General features: G+C 41.9%; 1 protein-coding gene across 1 annotated transcript in view; it reads left to right on the top strand.

Moving 5' to 3' along the window:
* The first annotated feature begins 620 nt into the window (after positions 1-620).
* Positions 621-23,083, top strand: part of spred1 (sprouty related EVH1 domain containing 1) — a 35,183-nt gene continuing 12,720 nt past the window's right edge. Inside the window, exons 1-3 of the mRNA XM_044165594.1 lie at positions 621-1,469; positions 14,914-15,184; positions 19,850-20,018. Of these exons, the coding sequence (XP_044021529.1) occupies positions 1,438-1,469; positions 14,914-15,184; positions 19,850-20,018 (472 nt within the window). The 5' untranslated portion in view covers positions 621-1,437. The remainder of the gene's footprint in view (positions 1,470-14,913; positions 15,185-19,849; positions 20,019-23,083) is intronic.

The raw sequence follows: 23,083 nt of genomic DNA, 5'->3' as shown, positions 1-23,083 counted from the left end.
CATTCCACACAGCACAGAAATCCAATAGCATTTAAGTCTTACGCAATCAGGCCACCGATTCGCTCTGCATGGCTTTTAACACATTTGCAAATAAGATTCATAGGTGCATACTTGTGGGGCAGCTTTAACTATATAATTAGATCTACTTGTAGCCTATGTATTTTAGTACAGACCTTTTGGTGTGAAACTGTGCGTGTACGTATTATAACTGAACAATAAACACACAAAAAACACTCAAGATTGAAATACTACCTTGGCTTTAGCCACATAAATCATAAAGGGGATCTAATGTAATTCCACGTGCTGCAGCGGTGGTTGCCGTATAGGTTTAAAGCATTTCCCCACAATTTTACATCAAGATTTTAAAAAGTGGTTCGGGGACAGTCGATCACAGTAAAGCTGCTTAATGGGAAAAAACAACAGAAATTGTTAATGACCGAGTCTGTCTGTCAGGCCAAGTCCTTCCTCCAGATTATTTTCTACTTTGCGTGCTATCACACAGACGCGTCCCTCTTGTATCAATGCGTGATTGAAGGGAAACTTCTTTTGGGAAGTGCGGGGACTACTTTAGGTCAACTTTGGAAAGAAACACTCCATATTTACTGCATACGGCTACAGGGGGGGCGCATTTTAGTACAATATACGTTACTCTTTAACGAGATACAATAAATTGTGTGCTGGTTGAGCATATTTTATCGCAAGAGTGTTATGTTTTTACTACGTCGCGGAAGGATCTAATTTTCTCAAGCGAGGGTCGACACATCCGCCCAGTTTTCCGATGTTTCATTCCCCCCGAGTTGAAAATGGAGTTCGATTAAAGCAGATGTCCACCAACTTCTCAAGGAAATTTCAAGTCTACATGCTTTTACTTTAAGCGTCAGTATTAATATTGAAAACAGTTGAACCCTTTTTCGACTTTGGATGCCTTTACTGCAAATTACTCGGACACGTTGACGGAGCAACGCTCCACAGCGCTTTTTCAAGTGTTGTCCTGGACCTGAAGTTGGCGAATGGATGCTCGACAGCCAGCCACGAATAACCTGCCAAACGTTACAGTCTGCAACAATTTCTACATTTTTTGAGGATCTATTCATTTTTGCAAACCGGGGAGCTGTGTTTGTTGAAGAGGATGGTGCCGATGGCCCATTTGTTGTGGTCGGATTTTACTTCCAGGGAGGATAAAATGAATCAACGGTTGTCAATCCTCCTCGCTATTTAACGTTAGTTCCAGCCAGCAAAGCTAACGTTAAGCTAGCTTCTCTTGGTTCTCACAGGGACGCTTAGTTAGGCATGCCCCATTGTACATCGTTTACTTACCATCCAAAATAGGGGTCATTTCTACATGTGAAGGAAAATGGTGATATTTGTGGTATTTTATCCCGCCGTCACTGCGTCGTCGATGCTATTGCTAGGATTTGGATCCCCGTGAGGAAAAAAATGAGTGAAGATTCAACAAATCCAAACAACGAGTGAGTAACAGTTACTGTTTATACATTTTCTCCATTCACATATACAACACACAGCTGCAATAACATGGACTTACATATCTTTAGATATTAACACACGCTTTACTCAATGAGCTATGCACTACCAGTTCCCAATGACATTTCTAACCCAGCGACGCTGGTATTTCATCGCCTTACTTTCTTAATATAAACAATAAGAAACACAGACTTATAATCTTTTTATTTGGATAGTATTGTAGGCTAATAGAAAGGTACTCTATGGATTACCTTATGAGTTTAAGAAGAACAGTGCCTGACAAGCAATATCATAGGCCCATAGTAAAAAAAAAAGTCCATCTCATTCTTAATAATTTTGGTCTCATAATTCAACTAATTAACATGTATGCTATGAGAATTCATGTTAGGTCACAATATATAGAGGTATAATAATGGTTGCGTGCATATCATTTATTTAACAGGACAATTGTATGCACATGATATTTATTATTGGCAGTTTATGAGGGATCACTCGTTGTAGACATGTACACAGCAATAATCCAGTCTAAATATGATTTTATATGCATGTCTGTGCAGCACATCATGATCAGAAAGCGTTATATTGACAGTCTAGATCTGTATGTAACTGCTGTCCGCCATGATTTCGGAACATAATCATCGATTAAAATCGTGCAGATCATGTTTGTATCTCAGTCCAGCCTTTCTTAAATGAAAACCCTTCGAGCCGATTGCGGCAATGTCAACGATGAAAAGCTGAAGATGCCATTTTTTTTTCTCAATCACACTCATTTACATATCACAATCTCCATTCATAAAAACGCTTAAAAAGGCGTCGCATTCACGCCCAAATCCCCACAAAGCACGGACATGAATTGTAATTTGTACATGTGCTGTTTTTGTACACGTCGCGTCCATTTCAAGTCGCATTTTGCTATTGTTTTAATGGGCTGATCCCTTGTGTGCGCTTGTTGACAGTCAGTGAGAAATATCTGCTTCGGGAGGTGCTGCGGTCACATGATCCCCTCCATTCATAAAGTACCTGCCTGCCCATTCACAGCACTGTACACTGTTTCGCATTGCACCGACGATCACACAATGATCACATTTCCTGCATTTACTGTACAATGCATCACACATAAACACCAGTGCTTGTCTATTAGTCCTTTATGTTACATAAGCGCCGCACATGTTTTATTTATCCGACGTTTCCTAACTATCTCAGAGGATTTTCTTTGACAATGTATTTGTTACAGAGGAAGTCATATGCCCTTTTCAGCCATTTACAGTGGCATGGTTTAATGTTCGAAACACACACACGTTTTTCTCTATTTCATCTAGCTGGCCTTTATAAGGCTAAAGATTGATTTAATGCATGGAGGCTTTGTCCTTGAACTACATTTCTGTTTTTTTATTTTTATGTAACACATGTCATGGAGTTCTTTTTCCTCATATCAAGCCACACCAAATAGATTACACTTAAACCACTCACCCACACTTGACTACATATTGTTTTAGGGAAATTTATTTGAACTGATTTTTGCAATTAGTCATGATTTAGCTTAAACTGTGCAATAACCTAGCATGTTTGATGCTAGTGGGAAGGGTGAAACCTCTGATTCGAGCAGTCAACTGAATACATTTTCTCATTGTGTTAACCTCTAGTGAAATTAAACCATTCTAGAATTTGCTGGGACTCCCTGCAATAACCTCAGGGACTCCTCGAGGCCCCCCCAGGTCCCACTTTGGGAGCTACTGCCATAGGCTACAGATCATCAGTGTGTGCAAGCTACAGTATATGCTGGGTTTGTTCCACACTGCATGATGGCAGCAGCTAAGATGGCGAAGTGATCCAAACATTGTTGCTATGATTCCAACCCCCTTTTGGCTGTTGTATGATTCATAGTAATGGAGTGAACAGAATACAGAGCGTTGCCTGAGCCATTCATTTTTTCTCAAGAGAGTCTTTTCAATATGCTCTTCCTAATGACACAGCTATTCACAAAAAATCTGATATATTGTGTCTTGTTAAAAAAAAAATTAGCATCAGGGATAGTAATCAAAATGTATTTCACAGTTGTGTGTCTCTTGGGCTCTCTTCCATTGATAAGATAAATTCAGATCTTTGATGAGTCACTTGCTAAATACAAAAAAACCTGCCTTGTCTTTAATAGATGGAAATTGTTAGTATAAATCCTGCTTATCTTTTGACGTTATGCTTCCGTGTACAAGCGTAATTAAGGAAAAATATGTTTGTTCTCCTGTAGCCTGCATTGTAAACATTTTGATTTGAAAATTTTCCAAAAATACATGAAGAGATAGTCCTGAAGTGGTTTTGTCTAAATGATGGGTGGTAAGCCAAGCTGGTGTACACACAGCACACCCTTTGCTGAGAGCATGCTACTTGGCCTTGGAGCAACTATGTTCACAAGGCTGAAATGACAAGAAGACACATAAAACCTTGTCAGATTTTGGTTTGCGTCTGCTCTGGGATGTATGTTGGTGTGGAGAGTGTTGTGTGATGTAAAGGCTAATGTAAATTTTGTAGACAAGAACTATGGTCATACTAGGAGAAGTGGAAGATTTATGAAAGTATGTGCAAGCAGCATCTCTGCTGAATGTCACGTTTATCTAAAATATTTATCTCAACCAAGGCAGTAGTCTGTTGAGGTGCACTGTACTAGCACCTTTTATCTGTGTACTGTAGATACTCTTTTTACATAGTCATTGTATACATGTGTTTTTACATTACACATTTCTGGTTTCTAAACTAGAGGTTTCTTTCCAAAAACATTAAATAGGTTACAGTTAAATAGAGGCTTCTCTGTCCTCCCTCAATCCGTACCATAAGAAAAATAAAAATCAAACACGTGATAATGTAGATTTTATTTTGTATGGGCCTACAGACACATGAGTCACATGTATCCCTCATCCATTTTTGAGTCAGTTGCCTCTATATTCCATTGAACATGTATAGGGTATGGCCTCATTGTTTTAGATTCCTGCAGTTCTGTGGTATTGTCTGTTGCCAGTCAGGTGATCCTCAGTGATTCCACTCTGTGTCCTCTACCTATCTGTGTGATTGATTTGACAGCTCAGCGTTTTATCTGCCAATGTGGGTGTCGTGATCTTATCACCTGAGGGCTGTTTTGCACTCCCATTCCTGTTGCAGAGCTTTCCAAACACATTCCTCCTAAACAACCCCCATCATGTCCTGAAATGACAAAGGGAGACAGCTACTTCAGCTGTTAGGGCTAGTGCTTTATGGCCTGGGTAATTGCCTATATCCTGTGGCCCTTATGTTAAGCTAAATAATTTCCTGGACCTTTTTTTAAAGGTGGTATTATTTGGGGTTATTGCCAGTTGTTGGACGTGACCACCACGAACACTTAGCTTTACTAGCTGACCTAGTCTAAGCTATCTTACCTTTTGACAAAGTCTGCTGAGCTGAACACATCTTTGGTTTTGCTTCTGTATTCTTTTGGGGAAGTGTTGCTTGTGACCACAGTGGTTTACAGAGACTAATGAAATGTGTTATTTGACAAATAAGGGCTCTTGTAACAGCATTTTACTTTACTGGTTGCCAGGCATGCTCTCACATTTTATTTGATTTAGGCGTACGTCTAAGATATACATAAAATGTAGAAATTAAAGTGTCTTTACATTAAATCTCTCTCAGTTTCATCTTGCATAATCCTAAAAGTTATTTTGCGTATAGAATATTTATGCCCCACTGCTTGTTCTATTAGAAGCTGTCATATTGTTTGTGTGATTAATGACAATGATCCTCTGTATAACCAGAGGGCTTGGACTGTCTGTAACTGAGACAAGCCAACAAACTGAACAGGCCTTGTATAGTGGTGGACTGTTCCATTCCCATGGCCAGATTTAGGCCCGGATTCTGTGTATTTTAAACCCAAGCCACTTCCCTCTTATAATTTTCATTTCCTCTTCAAGTATTTTAGGAGCAAGCATATACTGGCATAAATGTCAGCAGTGTTTTTAGAGCATATTTAAAACAAGTGTTCTTATTTGTAAGACAAAGACCTGGTGTGGACCTATGTTGTGTATGTAGGCTGTGAAGCCTACACTAAAAAAACTTGCAGATTTTTTGTGTCTCCATCACATCATTCAGATAGCAGGGCTTGTCTTTATTTCTTTGTCAAGAAGGGCCTCTGATGTTCACAGACCATATCTCAATGCATCTAAGAAGTGCTTTTAGCACTAAGTGTCTGAATTGTCGATATTGTTTTCAGTTGTGCTGCATGCGGGAGCATGAAGGCTGGGCCTTGTTGTGAGCTCTTTGCTGCAGCTGGGCTGAGATGGTTCTTTCCTGTGAGGCCACAGACATAAAAGGGCGCAGATGTAAATCCTAAACCTTGTGTCTTTGATTGAGTTTCCAAACACTTTGAAAACAGGAAGGGGTTTCTGTGTGTGCGTCTGTGCGCACACACTTGTGTGTTTATTTCTCTGGGAACATTTGGCGTGTGTATGTGTTTCTGGGAAAGATAGGCCCGGATCCCAGATGAGTGAATTTAAGCAAACATAACTTTATGTTATCAAATAAATGAATTAGTGAGTCAAGTTTTCAAATAGGATTAAAATTGGAGGCCTGTAAGAACATATATTTTTATCTGCTCAGTAACTTTTGATCAGATTTTGTCCTGTCTAGTGGCTATATTTAGAATTTGGAACAGACTTTTATTGGTTGGTCAAAGTGTTTCTTGATTCCTCCTAATCTTAGAGGCAGAGATTCAATAGAAAAGCTGTAGGGCTGACCAGAATCCTTCGAAGCTTCAACCATTGCAATGGTAACCAAAGTCCAAATCAGTATTCTGAAGGCCTTTTCACACCGGGGACAAAACGAAAATGTGAAATATCCGCTGGCGATTTTTTTGCGTTCAAACCTTTCGCACCAAGTCCGACATGAATATTCACATTCCGTGCATTCAGCTTTAATTTTTCACTGAAAATGAAAACTTCGCACCGGCACACAATCATCGATTCATCCTTGTCATGGAGTCTTCAAGCAGCAGTAGCAACAACAAGTTTCTAATATATCTTTTGGCTCAAAAAAAGAGAGGAAACATTGGATACATCAATTACTACGAGAGAAAGTAGAGCTGAGAGTATCATCGACTATTTCACCACTGGTGGAGGACTGGCGCTGGAGTAATTATTTGATTGAAGGGAGTCATTGTGCAGTGATTGATAGGAAAGAGTGCAAGAAGAAGAACACGGAGCTGAAGAAGAAAATGTGTGTATGTGTCAGCAGTGCAGTGAATGAAATGGCGTATCGGTGGATTATTCAAAAAGTTATGAATTGTAGTGGTATGTAAAAAAAAAAACGTTTTTACTATAATAAACCCACACTCAACGCTACACACTGGAGACGGGCTCGTTATTCCAAGTGTCCAATACTGTGTTGAAAAGTTACAATGTATACAATCGCATTTCCAATGGGTGGCGCCAATGTTATTGTAACGAGTGTAAATGCTGAGCTTCATTCATTCATGACTGGACTGAACAAGTCTAAATGTGTTTATCATATGTATGTGTTTATTATATGTGATTCATGGCATTTAATACAAGGCTATAATGATAAGTTATAACCAGTCAGCCGATCAATATCCAGCTTGATCAGTGTGAATTAAATGACATTAACATCCATATCTATTGATCGCGTGAGCAAAAGTCATGATTTTAATGGTTGGCTTGTTTTTGTCAGCCTCCGAAATTTGCTGAAATTGAAACAGCTGCGAAAAAAACAAAATCGTATGGCGAAATACCAAAGTTTCGGACTCAGTGTGAATAGGCTCATAGATATAGATGGGCTCGAATTTTTAAGTTGATGCACGATTTATTCGCACTGGTTATTTGCATTTGGTCTGAAAGGGCCTTAATGCTGCTTTTTTAAATTACTATATATGCATCACCCCAAAAATCCCAAATAGCCCATGAAATAAGAAATAACAATCTAACATTATTAACATGGATGAGAGCAACGCAGTGTTGCTCCTGGGGGGGTTGCGCTCCTTGTGTGGGCTTACACAGAGCAGAGGAGAGACAGGTGAAGTGAATGTTACTCAAGTTGATGACAACTCGTTACGTTACGTAATGCTGAAATTCAACCGTGGTGTTCTGTCAGGAGATGCAGTGACTTAAACCAACGGAGAGTAAGAAAAAGTATAAATAATATGTAATTTGTTAAGCTATGAGTAAAAGAAAAGTCTGCTAGCCGCTAGGCTAATTTCTGTAGTGTAAAATGCCATAGGCTTATGCTAATAATGGTGACTAGCAAAAAATTATTGTTTTTTTCTATGAATCTTGACAGTTATATCCCCCTCCTCCCCAACGAAGCTTCGAATATTCGTGGGTAATTCTCACTGAAGCTTTGAAGCTCCAAAAATGATATTCGGGACAGCCCTAGAAAGCAGCTTGAATGTGAATATAACTGATTTTCAAGATGCACTAATAGGTTGGTTTCTGATGATGATGATAATGTTATGTTATTCCCAACAACAGGGCATGCTGTGATGGTTTACAACTTGTCATAGTAGTAGTTTCTCTTTACATCCATGGACCGTCATCATGGTTTGATGGTTTCTCCCACAGCTAGACGGCTGCCTTGTTCCCTCAGCTTCCCGTCTCCCCCTTGGTTTCAGAGTAATTGACGAGTAGACGCTTGGGTCCCTGGGGACTACTCTTACATCAAAGAAGACCAGAGACGCCGCAGCAGTTGAAATTTGTGGTTCCTCTTTTTTTTTTTGTAATGGCAAGCGAAAGGTTTTAATTTTCCAAATGCTTGCGGTTCTAATTAAGATCATCTCAATATGTGGCTTTGATTGATGTTTGAAAATAGTTTTTGGCATTTGATACACATATGGGATTCTTTTGATTTATAGTGCCACAGTGCAGCGGCACCTAGAACATTGTTGTTGGGGTCACAGACCCAATCCAGTAATAGACGGGTTGGTTAGAAAATCAATGTTAGAAACGCTGTCTGAGTGAGCAGTTTTGACATTCATTTGTCGGTTTAGGTCTATCTTTGATTTGGCCTACAGGATAATTTGACCCACTAACTGCTGTCTGTGACGGATGCTACCAGAAGTGACTATGATCAGTTAATTTGTCGTCATATAAGGTGGTATTTCTGTGAAAGGATGGTGGTAAATTTGAATTGTGGCTTTGCTGTGTGGTGCAGCAGCAGAGTAGGCTTGTTCTGTTTTTTTCCCTGAGTCAGTTGGTAGCTAAGCTGAATGTTCTTGTGAGGGAGATGACTCACCAGCAGCCTGAGGTGTTAAGAGGAGATAGGGCAAATTTCTCTTTCACTTCTCTTTCTAAAGCCAACGTATTAGTTTTCACTGCAGCTAATTTAGCAGGCTTGTGATGCTGGCTGCCTGTTGGTGTTTCGCGCAGGCATTGTCCCACTATTATTTCTCTTTTATTAATAGCTAACAGACAGCCCCTTCAAAAGTGTCTTGTTCTGACCGTGTGTCATAATTTGCACTGCATCCATGTTGGGTCGTGTTGGTGTTTGTTTTGGGTATGTCTGTGCCCTTGAGTTTGCCACTGGTTATTTAGGGGATTTGAACCGTGGCTAATTGGCCAACTAGTTTGCACCGTTCAGATTAGATGCACTGCTGGAATCGACGGTCGAGTCCCAGATTTCATGTTATTCATTTCTTCAATGAGGCGTGATCGCAGTGAAGGAAACTGCACCACTTTATCCTCTTACAACTTTAGCTCCACGTTACTATTTGTTACCCTAGATTTTTGTTTTGGAGGGAAATATTTTGGTAAATTACATCTTTATAAATTCTTGACTGATTTCAAATATTACATACTTTTCTGCTACATTATATCTACAAGCCTTGGACTCATACATATACATCATGACTTATTGCATTTTAGGTAAGGCTTGATTAAGGAAATGTAAAAGTAGCGTATTTTATCTATGATAACGTTGAAGATAGCCACACAATTTAGTAAGCATAAAGAATGAGTCACACCTAGAGTGGCTTTTCACGCCATCTTCCATTCCCCCTTCTACTCTGCTAGTGATTGCTTTCCTTTTGGAGGATAATCTATAGAATCGGATTGGGATAAGTAGCTTGTGTTTATTTTCTCAATGATATTTTAATGATTTTTTCCCCCCCGCAAGTCCTACAAACCAAAGTGGTCGAATGGAGCTTGACAGCCTTCCTCTGGTTTTGATACAGGGGAGAGATGGGGAGGCAAAGGGGCAATGGAAAAAAAGGGGTGGGGGGGACTTTTTCTCCCCTTTTCTGATGCTAATGAAAGGAGGAATGGTTTTCCAGCTTTTAGCTTGCAGAGTGTGTCTCCCCTGCAGCATGCTCCGCTGCCTGGACATTGTGGGAGGACAAAACTCCAGGCCCGGGATCCAATAACGTGAAATTTCAGCAGAGAAGCAGCCATTGTGTAGAGAGAGGCAGCCGGGGAGGGGTTGGGTAGGAGGGGGAGACGGAGTGGAGGAAAGGGAGGGTGACTTGGCGAGCACCCAGGGCTCAGGCCACATCCTTTCTCTCACTCCTCTCCTCCTGCACTCCTCCTCTTCCTTCTCCTCCTTCCCTTTTTCTCCCCCTCCTGTCTTTCTTTCAATACCCCCCCCCCTCGATACCCCTGTCCTCGCCTCCCCTCCACCACTCCCCTATGGGGTGGGAAGCCCAAGGCTGAGACAGGAGCAAAGCATGATGGCATGCTGGAGCCCAGTGAGCCATGGGCCGGAGCAGCAGACAAACGGCCACTTTGTCAACTTAGGAAATGGTTGTCCCAGGATCCCCCTTCTCCACCATACACTGGAGCAGCCGGCCTTGAGGCCCAGGCCTGCCTGGTCTGCACGTGCTCTCCCATCACGCCTTTCCTTCTCATCTCTTCTCTTCTCCTCTCAACTTACAATTTATTTCAAGTGGAAGATTAATTCTAATTTAAGTCATGGTGTTTTGTTTGCTCTTTGCAAGATACTGTTAATTCTTTTATTGTGTATGTCATATGGTATAGATGCCATAAAAACCTATGCACATCCTTTTTATGATTAGAAAAGGCCATATTCAAATGCGGGCGGGAGCTGTTGACTGTCACCTTGCTCTCCACCCTGTTCCCATCCACAGCCTCCTGCCCCCTCCTCCTCCCCCCATAGTCCTTCGTTACACTCTCACCCCTCCCTTTGTTTTTCTCTCCTGCTTTTGGTCGGAAATGAAGTCAGTCATCCAGCAGAATAACTTGGAATAATTTGGAATGGGGGGCTCCTTTCTCTCTATCTTCCCCCCCCCCGGCCAGGCCAGCTGATCTGCTTCCGCTCTCAATTGTGTGTCCAGTTGACTGTGTGCTCCCAGCAAGGGGCGTGGAGGCCTGCCTTTGTCTCCACCATCCAAATGTGAACTGTGTGTGTGTTGCAGCAGGTTGCACTCAAATATCTTTTTGGACCACTTACTGTTTTTACCATGAGAAAGGAAAGATTTTTATGTGCCGGAGAAGAAGAGGAGCGGATGGGACCTGTTTATTCCCCTGTTTTAATGATTTTGTTAAATGGATCTAGTACACTTGTTTGTTGTTGGTTTAGTTTAGTTATTAGTCTGCAGGTTTCAGAAGTGTACTGTAAAGATTTGATTTTAATTACTGACCTTGACTAAACCATGACCTAAAACAAGGTTGATGTTTTGAGTTATATGCAAAAATGCACGTATACACAGTCTACTTCCTCTCTGGGTCCAGCCCCCCTCCCTGTGAGTGTCATGGTTGCTGGCATGTGTGTGATGGTAGGTCTGAAGGGTCAGGCCCTGGTCATTGTGCCCTGGTCATGGCTGAGCGACACCACCGCCTGCCTTCTGTTCACCCCAGGGACCCCTGCCTGACTGACAGCCCCTCCTGCACCCATCACCGCATCCTTTATTGGGGGCCATAGAGGGGTGTAACAGCAGCAGTATTTCCCTCTTTTACTGCCTGTTATACTGCTCAAAAAAGCATTTTTCTGCTGTGGTTCTCGTGTAAGGTTAAGCACTACTTCTGTGGCGCTATTATGAGATATAACCAGAAAGGGTGTTGCTGGGAGGCTGCAAGGGGGAAGTTAGTCGTGTTTGTGTTAGTGTTTAAGCTCAGGGGCAGCACGTGAGAGAGAAAACTAACAATTATGAAATGAGTACATTTAGGTGGATAAGAGATTCATAATGTTCGTAATTTGATAAATTCTGCATCTGTTATTGTCCAGCCCTAATATCCATTATTATTTGCTCATATTTATTTGATTGGAAGAAATTTTGCTTATTTTTGGACTACTTTAGTCATTATGTGGCAGAAAAATCACAACATGATATTTGAAAATGTCCTTGGAATTATGATGGTTATAATAACATATAAGACTTCCAGTGTTGTTTGCCCCATGAGTGATGAAGCTTGCTGAGAATATAGACAGATTGGTAAGGCATCAACTTTGAACAGACAGTAGTGTACACAGCTCTACCAAATTTAATATCAATGAAGGATTTGATAGCCATTCGGTCTGACCGAAGGAGTTATGGGAAGATCAAAACGAGGAAAGATAATCAAGGATATATAGTTAGCTGCTTGCGATTAGTTAGAGCAATCATTTTACAAACGTGTCTTTCTCTAATGACAGACGCATGCCGAATCACCTTGCTTGGATTTGAAGCAGGAGTAGTAGCAGAAATAACTTGGCAGCATGACGTAAAACTCTCCCCTAAACTAAATTTCGAAACAATCATTGGTTACATATTACTCCTCACCTCTTCCTACCTTTTTAAAGGAAACCAATGTGCTCGTAGCTTGAGTATAACCATAAATATAATATAATAATATTCCACAATAGAGGCAACAGTGATTTTTTTTTTGGCCACTTGGGGGCAGCGGAAACAAGTTGTTTACATAACATTGACATATGATCACCTTTTAATTTGATATAGCGACCCTATAACAGTTTCTTATTTACACATCAAGCAGTTATGGAGCAACATAAGTTTTCATTTGGAGTCGTGTTTCTGTCCAGTTGATGAATGTAAATCCAATATTCACTTTCTTTTAGCTCAGTTTTTGGTCTCTACCATCTCCTGAGGGAAATATCAGGCTCTTCAGCTGCTAAATGCTCCACTATGTTCACCAGCTACTCACTAACTGTGTCTGTCTGCAGGTGCTGAGCAGGTAGTGTACAGTGGGTTTTTAAAGCTTTTTTTGCTGAAAACAGCTGCCTGCTGTAGGTGAAAACAATGCTATGAGAGCGGTGACAATGAACTTAAATAGTTAAGTTGTGGGCCAGGCAGCTTAACTTGCTATAAAGTAATTTAGGCACAAATTCTGTCTTTTCATATATATTGACGGAATTGCTATAGGCCTATATTTGTCTTTAGTCTGGAAAAGAAAAGTGTGTGTGAGAGAGAGAGAGAGAACTGGCCAAAATTAAGCTTGTTGTAGTTTTCAAAAAGGCAATCTGTTTTGTCGGTTGGTTTGTTTTTGAGTTACCCATATTTATCATGCTCATCAATCCTTTGAGAGAACTTTGGTCAACTATTTCCAGGTGCCAGGATATCAAAGCTTTCATATTGAGAAAAAAATAGCTTCAGATTTAATGCTCACTGGCTCTTAGATTAATTACTAACCAATAACCTAAGCACTGAGGTTTGCCAAGGGTGTGGAAAGCAAGAGGCCAAAGGTTAGGCCACGATTTAGAGAAGAGAGGCTGTAAGGGGGGAGGACGCAGCCATTCTTCTTTTTATAGCAGGATCTACTAGTTGTGTAACTGTGTAATATATTACATGTTGTCAGTTAGTGACATTTCTCTCCCTTAATCACTGTTTCATATTTGGCCACTATTGGAGAAGAAATTCTTTAGAAAACATGTGGGACCCTGTGACGTCATCTTCATTGGTCAACCCGGACGTCGGCCAGAGAGCAATGTGTCACAGGAAGACATCCGGCAGTCATTCTTTACTCGCTTTGCCCGTTTCTTTCAGCTCTCAGATCTTCCCCAGTCTTTAATATGTTACCAGGAGTTTCTGCAAAATGCTGCCCTCAGCACACCCTGACCTTTGTCATTTCCGGTGGCCCAATGCAGTCTGTGTTATCTAATCTGGGAAACATCTGACTCTAAGTGAAGGGACAGAGAGGCAAAGGAGGTGGGGAGGGAGAGAAAAATGGAATGAGGGATGTAGAATTAAGATGTATAGCCTAATTATTAGTCACTATCAAAGTATGGTGTGATATAGTCTAGTGATACACTGGGCCCACTGTAGCAATTGTAATATTGTGGTAGAGGTGTTTCCTTTCTTTACTAGAGACTTTTAGATTTGGATTATTATACTGTAGCAGTTCATCCTTTTTCCAGTTTGTGGCTGTTTGACATTTGAATGATGACGCAGGCATTTATGTTGCTATATGTCTGAAAAAACCTGAAGCTTTATGCATTTTTGTACACACTGCCTCATATCAGCTGTGTATAAACCTCTGAAACTTGAAGCTTTCATGATACAGTGAATAATCTCCCCTATGTTTCATTCCTGCTTTGTAAAAAACAAATGTTGCCTTTTTATTAGTATGTTTTCTTTCAGTTAACCAGATTATGGTATGTATTATGCTATGATTCAAAGCCTTAGTAGGTGACATGAGAAAGATGAGTGAGCCAAGTAATAGCATTATCATCGGTAATAAGAAAGGAAAGAGGTTGATGTGAATTTGAGCCCCCGTCATGTGTTGTCTGGTTTAAAACCACCTGCTTTAGGGGAAAGGTTGGAAATCAGCAGTGGCCAGAGCCTGAACTTGGCCACATGGTCAGTCACCCTCCGGACCGGGTTAAACATACACAGACGGCTTCAGACTTTAGAAATCATACCCCGTAGTACGTTATATCGTGCACTAAAATCAAAATATACATTTAATCCGAAGTTTAGTCATTAACTTTGCTCTTTCACATTCTATTTTTAGGTTTTTTTGCAGATTTAAGGCTAGCTTGTTACTAGTAATAACTTCTTTCACCACCCAGATTTCCCCATGGGTTCATTTGTTTTATTTAATCTCAGCATCAGAGTAGTGTGATGTGGCATGTGGTGAACTTTGATTAAACTCTCAAATTGTTGGACAAATGTGATGTAGACATTTTAGACCCGTCTCCTTGCTTTATCTTATCTGTATGTCTGTTTACTAGTGTTCCTCACACATGTACTGTACTAAGATTCGCTTATGCTGCGGTTCAACTGTATTATGTGTGCTGATATTTCATGTAGGCTGTCTACTTTTGATGATGTCTTTGTAATCAAAGTGATTTAAAAGGTCACAGGAAAAGACCCTCAAGGAAAAGTTTTAAATGCTGATTACTACTGATTATGTTCACTAAAAGCATTGTTTATCTTTTGCTCTTTCCCTCTCTTCTCCTTCCTTCCACCCTCCTCGTCTTCCTCCCTTCCCCATCTCCTTTCCTTCTCCACAGTGACAGTTATGCGCGTGTGAGAGCAGTGGTCATGACTCGGGATGACTCCAGCGGTGGGTGGCTTCCCCTGGGGGGCGGAGGCCTTAGCTGTGTCACCGTCTATAAGGTTAGCCGGGCGGAGGACAGCAGCAGCACCCACAGCGGAGGCAGCGGAGGAAGCAGCAGCAACCTCAGCCCCTGTAGCCCCAGTCCTAGTCCCAGTCCCAGCCCTAGTCCCAGCCCCACCGCTGTGGAGTTCCACATCAAGGGCGAGAGGCTCAAAGACAAATTGGTAAGGGAACCTCTAGCTCATATCGTGAAAATGGGCTTTTTTGAATGTGTTAGGTTATGCTACACTGCATATATTCAGATTAATACTATACATGTAACTACTTAGTTGATGCGGTTATTTAGTCATTCCTTCTCTTTCATGCACATTCACGTGCATTCTCTTGGATGAGATCACCCTGAGCCCCCCTTTCCCAGACTCCCCTCTCTCTGTCTCACTCACACACACACACACACACACACACACACACACACACACACTCACACAGGAAGTGGTTGTTTGGCTTTCCTCTATGGCGCAGGTATCTGAAAATAGGAGCGAACTGCATGAAGCTGTGATACATGATGATATCATCAGGGAGAAGGGCAGATTACTCAGGAGTAAAGAATGTGGGATGAGGGATGTTGGAAATGCACAAAGAGCGAGAGAGAGGGACCTATATGAATAGGAATAGGGGCTGGAAATTCACTCACTCACTCATGGTTTTCCATGAGTACACAAGTTTGCCCACCTTTTTATAAGCATTTCCCCCTTTTTTAAAGTGTGATGTAAATTAAACCAGGAAAATATGTTCCTGGTTATTCTAACAATAAAAAAATCCCAAATGTCTACATGTGTAAAGCACTCTATAGTTAATATAGTTCAACTGTGATGAAAGTAGGTTTTTAGACATGCTAATATTTCCTTCTGTAATCTTTTTAGTTACCATGTGGCCTGACACACTGACTATGTTTAAGTCTACAAGCATTATCATACTCTAAATGCATTGCAGGTTTTCCTTCCAAACTCTGTGTAGTCACTGTATTTTGATATGGGTGCAGCTGGGTCTGCAGCAACACAATATGAGAGCGTATCGCTATCAACGATGGACAGAGGATCAAGGATTGATTTTTTTTGGCCGATTTTTAATTCAACAAAATAAAAATGAATATAAAATGATATTTCTGCCTCATCAACATTTACAGAATAAAAAGTAATTTTTACAAGCACAGTTTGTCAGTAGTTGCAGTGGAACCAACATTATAGGGCTTCATTCACACATAGCGAAACGTCCTACACAGCAAGAACATCCTCACCTGCAGCGGTCCAATTTTACTTTATAGGAGAGGTGTGTATTGCATCCAAAGGGCTGTACATCAGTGTAACTGTTTAATTACTAACATATTAAATAGTTTATTTTAGTTTTTACACATTTTTGGCACTATTTACAAAATGTACACATACAAACACATAACCTGCAAAGTGTGTGCTGTGGTCATTTTGTTTCCTCTGTTTCTGTAGTTCTAATCCTTATGGTTTTTGCTGTAGTTGCTGTAAAGCTCATGACCTTCTTGTCACAGACTCATTCTGTGTTGTAGATGTAAAGCAGATCCAGCAGATGCACTGGGATAATCCTGGTCTGTGGTAATGAGTGTAAATCTGTGCGTTTGAGAGAGAGAACTATCTGTCACATGTCAAGAGGCCGAGGAGGCCACCATGATGCACAGAGTCTGGTGGCTCCTGAAGATCTGACATCAGAGGCTTGTTACAGCACGGCGTCTAAGTCACCTTTTTTTATCTTCTTTGACTGAACACTTTGTGTGTTTTGTGTTTACGGCGTGTTTGTGTTTTGTGTGTTGCTATCCAAGCGTGTGTGTGACACAGGAAAGGGTGTGACGGGAATGCTGTTGTTCAGACAGGGTATAGAAATGGCTCACGGACCCCGGCAACTCTTCTGGGATGTGGTAAAACACCCCAGCAGTCTACCCCCAGCCACCACAACAAACACCCAGCCATTTGTGGGTCTGTCGGGATGCCACCCAGCGCCATGGTGTTGGTGTCAACCACAGCGCTACCGACAGTCTGGGGGTATCAGAGGAGGAGAGGCAGAGTGATGAGTCCATGAAAACAACAGCAACAGACAAAACCACATAAGAATATGTCAGCCAGAGTCGGAAAAAACACAGGGCAATATCAGTACTTGTTACCACAGTGTTGTTTAAAACAGTAACGTCAGTGTTTTGATTTCAGAGGTAAATGAAAGACCATAATTATGTTGTATGAGTGATGTTGAAAACAGAAAAAAAGAGGCCTAGGGAATAGCTCCTGAATGTTTGAAAGGCTTTTTGGTCTGATTTGTTATGTCTAAAACACAGAAAAGAAAAATGCTGTTCCATGTTTTAGATGCATTTCTTTTTTGTCTTCAGGCATACAATTTCACTGTTTTAATTCAGCCAAAAATGCACAGAAAAGAAAAGCACAATGACATCCCCCCATCTCTGATAGGAACCTGAGCTAGATAGAGGAAAACAGATCAGAGATGCAGTTATTTTGAAATCACAAAGGCACGATTTTGGCTGGTAGAAATGAGGTGATTGGGGTGCATAAGATATGAGATGAATCAGGGAAAGAGGTGTGTGTGTGTGTGTGTGTGTGTGGGGGTGTGTGTGTGTGTGTGTGTGTGTGTGTGGTCAAAGAGCAGGAAACAGAGGTGGAGCCAGATAGACGGAAGAGGTGGAGGGGATCTGTCTATAAGCGCAGTGATGCGGCACAGAGTGTACTGGTGATGACTCAGCTGGCTCTCCATATAGCTACCAATCACTCTCCTCTGTCTCTCTGTCTCGCTCTCTCTCTGTCTTTGTCTCTCTCTCGCTCTCCCTCTCTCTTTCTGTCTTTGTCTCTCTGTCGCTCTCTCTCTCTCCCCTTCACTCTGATTCTTTGACTCTTAAAAACTACAGATCTAATTGGTTGATGATTACTTACCATCCTGGCTCTTGGATTATGACAAATCTCTGATTTAGCTCTCACCTCGCTTCCTGTTGTTCATAGTCTGTGACTCCCTATGATTGATACAGCTCTGAATGTGGTGTAGTCCAGGCTCACTCTAAGCTTTGCCTTGGGACAAGAGCCTGCTTGATACAGTTGTTTTGTTTCTATTGTTAACCTTGTTATTTGATCCTCTTACTAAGCCTTCAAAACTAAGTGCTTAAATATTATTGCATACCATCTTTCATGCTTTTATATCTATATTCCAAGCATTGTTATTGAAACGTCTTGAAGTGATTATCAGGTTGTAATTACAATTCTGATGGCAAAGGCTGTGTTCATAGATTGTAGCCTGATTTCTCCCACTGGGTTTCTTGTGTGCATGTAAACGTAGTCTCTCTATTTTCTACCATTTCCGCTCTCAGGCTATCTCTTCACCACTCTCTGCACGTCTCACCTCCGTCTGTCTCTTCCTCCATCCCTCTCCTCCTCTAACATCTCAGGCTTCTATTCCGTTTCTATCTCTTTTTTTCTGCCAGGGTGGCTCCTTCTCCTCTCTTTTCTCTGAGCACAGTGTGGAATGCGGTGTTAAGTATCGTCCTTCCATGCAACTGTGATACTTCCTCCTCTGTCGGCCTTGCTGTGCGCTCACCTTACCTGCTCCGGCTCCATTCAGTCTCGCCTCCACAATCAGCCCCAGAGTCACAGCGGACACCCCCCCTTCCTTGCCACCCCATCCTCCTCACATCCATCCCTCTCTTCTTCCCTCCCCTCATCCACTGGCTCTGGGTAAACACACAGGCTTCACCTTTGCCCCTCCTTTTCTTGGTGAAGCACGTATGAAATAGTGACATGAGGACAGATATTGTGAGACACTTCTTCCACAGGCAGAAAAATTATGTTGGGGTACACTTGCATCCGAATCAACGAGTATAAAAAGCAACTCTCACTCAGACATTCAGAATGAAATGTAGACCTGTGTGCACCCTCTCTGACACACATATCACATATCATCAACCTCTCACACAGCTGCCACGTATCAGCCTCTTAAAGCGTGCATGTTGACTGTTGTCCAGATCGACGGGGAACGGTGCCATCTGCTTTCAGTTGTCGAGTATTGGTTTGTGAGCGTTATCCTCTGACAAGGCATTTGCACTGTGAAGATGCACAGTGTAGCACATGGGTCATTGAGCTTTTCATCACACCAGCTCCTGTGCTCACGCATTCTCTCACGCAGATCGCCATGCGCACGCTCACACATTCACACCCCATTAAGCCACCTCTCGTGCACGTCGATAAAAAAACCTCAAAGACTGTAATGGCCGTCTCTCATTTCATTTAATCTGCCTAGAGGAAGGCTGGGAGGCGGCCCAGTAGCCCTGATTAATAATAGGCTTTGGAAACACAGTCTCTCTCTGCCACACACTTGGGCTGCCTGGCTCCAAAACATACTCAACCCCCCTTCTTCTACCACCGCCACTGCTCTCCAACTTTATCATCATCTGTAATGAAAACCCCACCATTTAGAATGTGTTTTACAAATTATCCAAAGAAGTATGTGAAATTATTGGGCTTAGTATAATATAATATTTTTTTTTTTTTAGTTTTCTATTTTAGAAACTCTGGAGTTATGTGTAGTTCCAGATGCAGGCATCTACTCTCAATCTCTCTCTCTCTATTCCCTTACTCATGTTACTGTGGAATGATTAAATATGACACATTTAAACGGCTTAGGGTGAGGAGTAAGATGAAGGATTTACATACGTGTTCCCTAGTGAGTTTCATCATCAAACCATTAAATGATGCAGTTTCCAGTCTGCATACTAACAACTTTAGCTTGTCCAAATGTAACTGCAATGTCGTTGAGTGCTAATATGCCGTGTTTCACTCTCAAACTCTGTGTGTGTGTGTGTGTGTTGTCAGGTGGTGCTGGAGTGTGTCCTGCAGAAAGACCTAATATATAACAAGGTCAACCCCATCTTCCACCACTGGAGGATCAACAACAAGAAGTTCGGACTGACTTTCCAGAGCCCTGCTGACGCCCGTGCCTTTGACCGGGGCATACGTCGGGCCATTGAGGACATCAACCAAGGTGGGTGTGTGTAGTGTTGTGCAAGTTCACACATCACAAGAGCTAGCTCAAAGTTCAGTTCACACAGATTAAAATGACCTAGTTCACGTTCGTAGTTCACAATTTTTAATTTTGAACTAAGTTCACAGTACCAAAAAATGAACTAGTTCACATTTCTTTCTTTCGTTTCTTTCCTGTACAAAATGCTGTGAGTTTGCAGGTAGTTAATGGTGCCTGCATGTGTGTGTTTTTAGAGTTTAGAACCCTATCAACAAAACACCAGTTTTGTTTGGAATTCCCTCAGATAGGTTGCACTATACTGTGTGTGTTGGCAGCCATCCAACACGTGTAAAATAATAGGGGTGTATGTGTATGAACATGGCATGCATTCTGTTAGTGGGTTTCTACAGGCTGTATTCCTGCCTGTTTGTCATTGGCTTGTAATGGCTGACCTAGCATCTGTTCTAGGAGAGATTCATAGCGTTGATTAGCGTTGATGACTTCCCCCCACTGCTACCTGCTCACTCACCCAAGCATGACCCCTCCTGCGTTATCTTAGCAGCGCCAGCTGCCCAGATAAACTCTCTACTTCCTGTAGAGACTGGCAGGGCAAGGCTGTGCCCAGACAGTGGGTGATGTAGGACAGGGGAGGGAGTGTTGGTAAGAAAGAGGGGGGCAGGAGTTGGGACACATAGAAGGGGTGGCAACCTGAGATAGGGGCAGAGCTTTAGTGAGAAGAAACTTGACCAGGTTGGGCTTTTGTGCTGCTCAGTCTTGGTAAGTAAGTTTGAGGACTGGCTAGTCTAGTCTAAAAAAAGCTAGGGTTTGGCTTGTCTGTGTTCAGTATGGCATTTATACATTTTTTAAGCTATACTAGATATTACACTTGGGTGGAGTTGAGTCTCTGAGTTTAGTTAGCAACCCTGGATCCTAATATGCATTATTTTTCAGTATAGTGCCAGAGGTTGCAAAGTCATCCAATTAGCAGGAGAATCGCCTGCTCAGCAATCTGCCACCCAGCCCCATGTTACACAAGAGGCTGGCTGGCTTGCTGTGGAGCTATAATCTCCTTTACTCTCTAGACCTGGGAACCCTGGGGAGCATAGAGGAGGCACAGCAGAACATATCATAAAAGGCTTATCACTGCTAGGCATCAGTTGCTTCTTGCCCACAAGCGAGATTTGGACTTCCTGGGCACAAGTCCACACATAGTCTAGGTAAAAGGTAATTATGGGCAACAACTGTAGAGCTGGCTATGCAAATAGCTCTGCCTGCAAATTTCAACTGAAGATGGAGAACAAAAAATCATGGATTGCTATAAACATAATATATTAATGAGAGGAGAGACAATGTCATATCAGAGATGAGGGCTGCTTGGTTGACACTCATAGTTGCCCATCGTAACTAACTGGGAAAACGTAATGCTCCTATACAGAGGATCTAAATGTCACAAGAGGATCCTCCAGCTCTGATCTCTCATTTGTGTTTACCATTCGTAGGCAGCGACACTATATGAGCTTGACTAACCTGGCTAACTGGGCTAAGCCGACTAGCATGCTACAGCGAATAAACAGCAAGTAGCGCGCTGCCAAAACGTTCTGGGTAAAACTCGCACTATAGAATTTCTGAAGTGTGCTTGTAATCGACATTTTATAGACCTTTTAACGATTAATCGAATAATAATCTGAAGATTCATCGATGATGAAAGTAATAGTTAGTTGCAGCCTTAGTTCACACAACAGGATGCTTTGGGAAGAAAGGTTGAACATCTCTGATAGCCGGTCAGTGTGCTTTAACACATTCCCCTCACCTCACCCCAGAGGCTGTACAGTTTCTGTCTCCTAGTAAATGCTTCAACTCTTTCCTGTGAATGTCAGCTACAGCAGGTGATGGTGATTTTCGTCTCCTCTAGTGCATGCACTGCTCTCTCTCTTCCTCTCCCTCTCCCTCTCCTTCCCCTGCTGTCCTCTCCTGCCTCTGCTCTCCTTTCTCTCCTGGCATCTTCTGTATTCTGCCAGTGTTGTGTAATGCCTCTCTCTTCAGCTCAGGCACGCAGGTTCTTCTGTATTCCTGTTGCATCGTTCTGCTGCTGGACTGCTGCGTGAATGTGTGTGTGAGGAGAGAAGAGGCAGCCAGAGAGAGAGAATATGTTTTGCCGTGTGTATGTGCGTGTGTGTGTATGTACCAGTTTTGCAGTCCTCTGTTGCCATGGCAACGCCGGGCACATGGCTCAGGCAGCTTCGCGGCCCAGCACTGCCAGAGTCGTGCTGCAGGAAGCCTCTTTCTCTCTGTAGTGGAGAAATGCATACAGACACACACACAAACACCTTTCTCCATGCGATTCAGACAGACAGACACACTGATGGACAGACTGGGCCCAACACAAGCCCAGTAAATTCTTCTGTACGCTCTGTGGCAGAGACTGCACTGCCATGTATTGCTGTATTCCCTGAATGCAGACAGACTGACTGATGCCTCAGTGCTTTAAATGAGGCCTCAGTGATCCTAATTAAGTGAACCTAAGTTTTAAAAAGAACCTCTTGATGCCCCAGGTACAAACAGTTTCCCCTTCATCCCAATGGAAATGGTTTAATCCCTGTTTTCTGCCAAGACCGTAGCCTCAACAGTTTTCTCTATTAAGTTTCTTTAACAATGTTTTCTTTTATCATGAATATTCTGGCTGCTGCTGCCTGAAAATCATGTGCAAGGTTTGCTTTCATCAGACATGCACTAGTGTTGTGTGTACAATACTAGTCTGAATATCAGTGATAATTATAGTAAATAGTACTTTTGTTTTAATCTTAATCGTGCAACTGGTATAACACACACATCATGCTGACCTAAACTGATACCATTTCAGCATGATTAGTAGTGTAAAGGATAACTATTTCTCAGATTATTCCCTTAAAATGTCATTTAAAAGTTGAGTTGCTGCTAAACTAGGAGCGCATACCAAAACAGATTTGGAGCCAGACGTGTTGTAACTACTGCGTAGCTAACATGTTGCATGTTGGACTTCATTACATCTCCAACCATGCATGGCAAGTAAAGAAAATCAGAAAACCTTTCAGCTTTAAGTTGCATAA

The sequence above is a fragment of the Siniperca chuatsi genome, linkage group LG15 (genome assembly GCF_020085105.1).
Source record: "Siniperca chuatsi isolate FFG_IHB_CAS linkage group LG15, ASM2008510v1, whole genome shotgun sequence".
Lineage (NCBI taxonomy): Eukaryota > Metazoa > Chordata > Actinopteri > Centrarchiformes > Sinipercidae > Siniperca > Siniperca chuatsi.
Note: the sequence above shows the minus strand (reverse complement) of the source record. Positions and strands in the feature narration are given on the sequence as shown.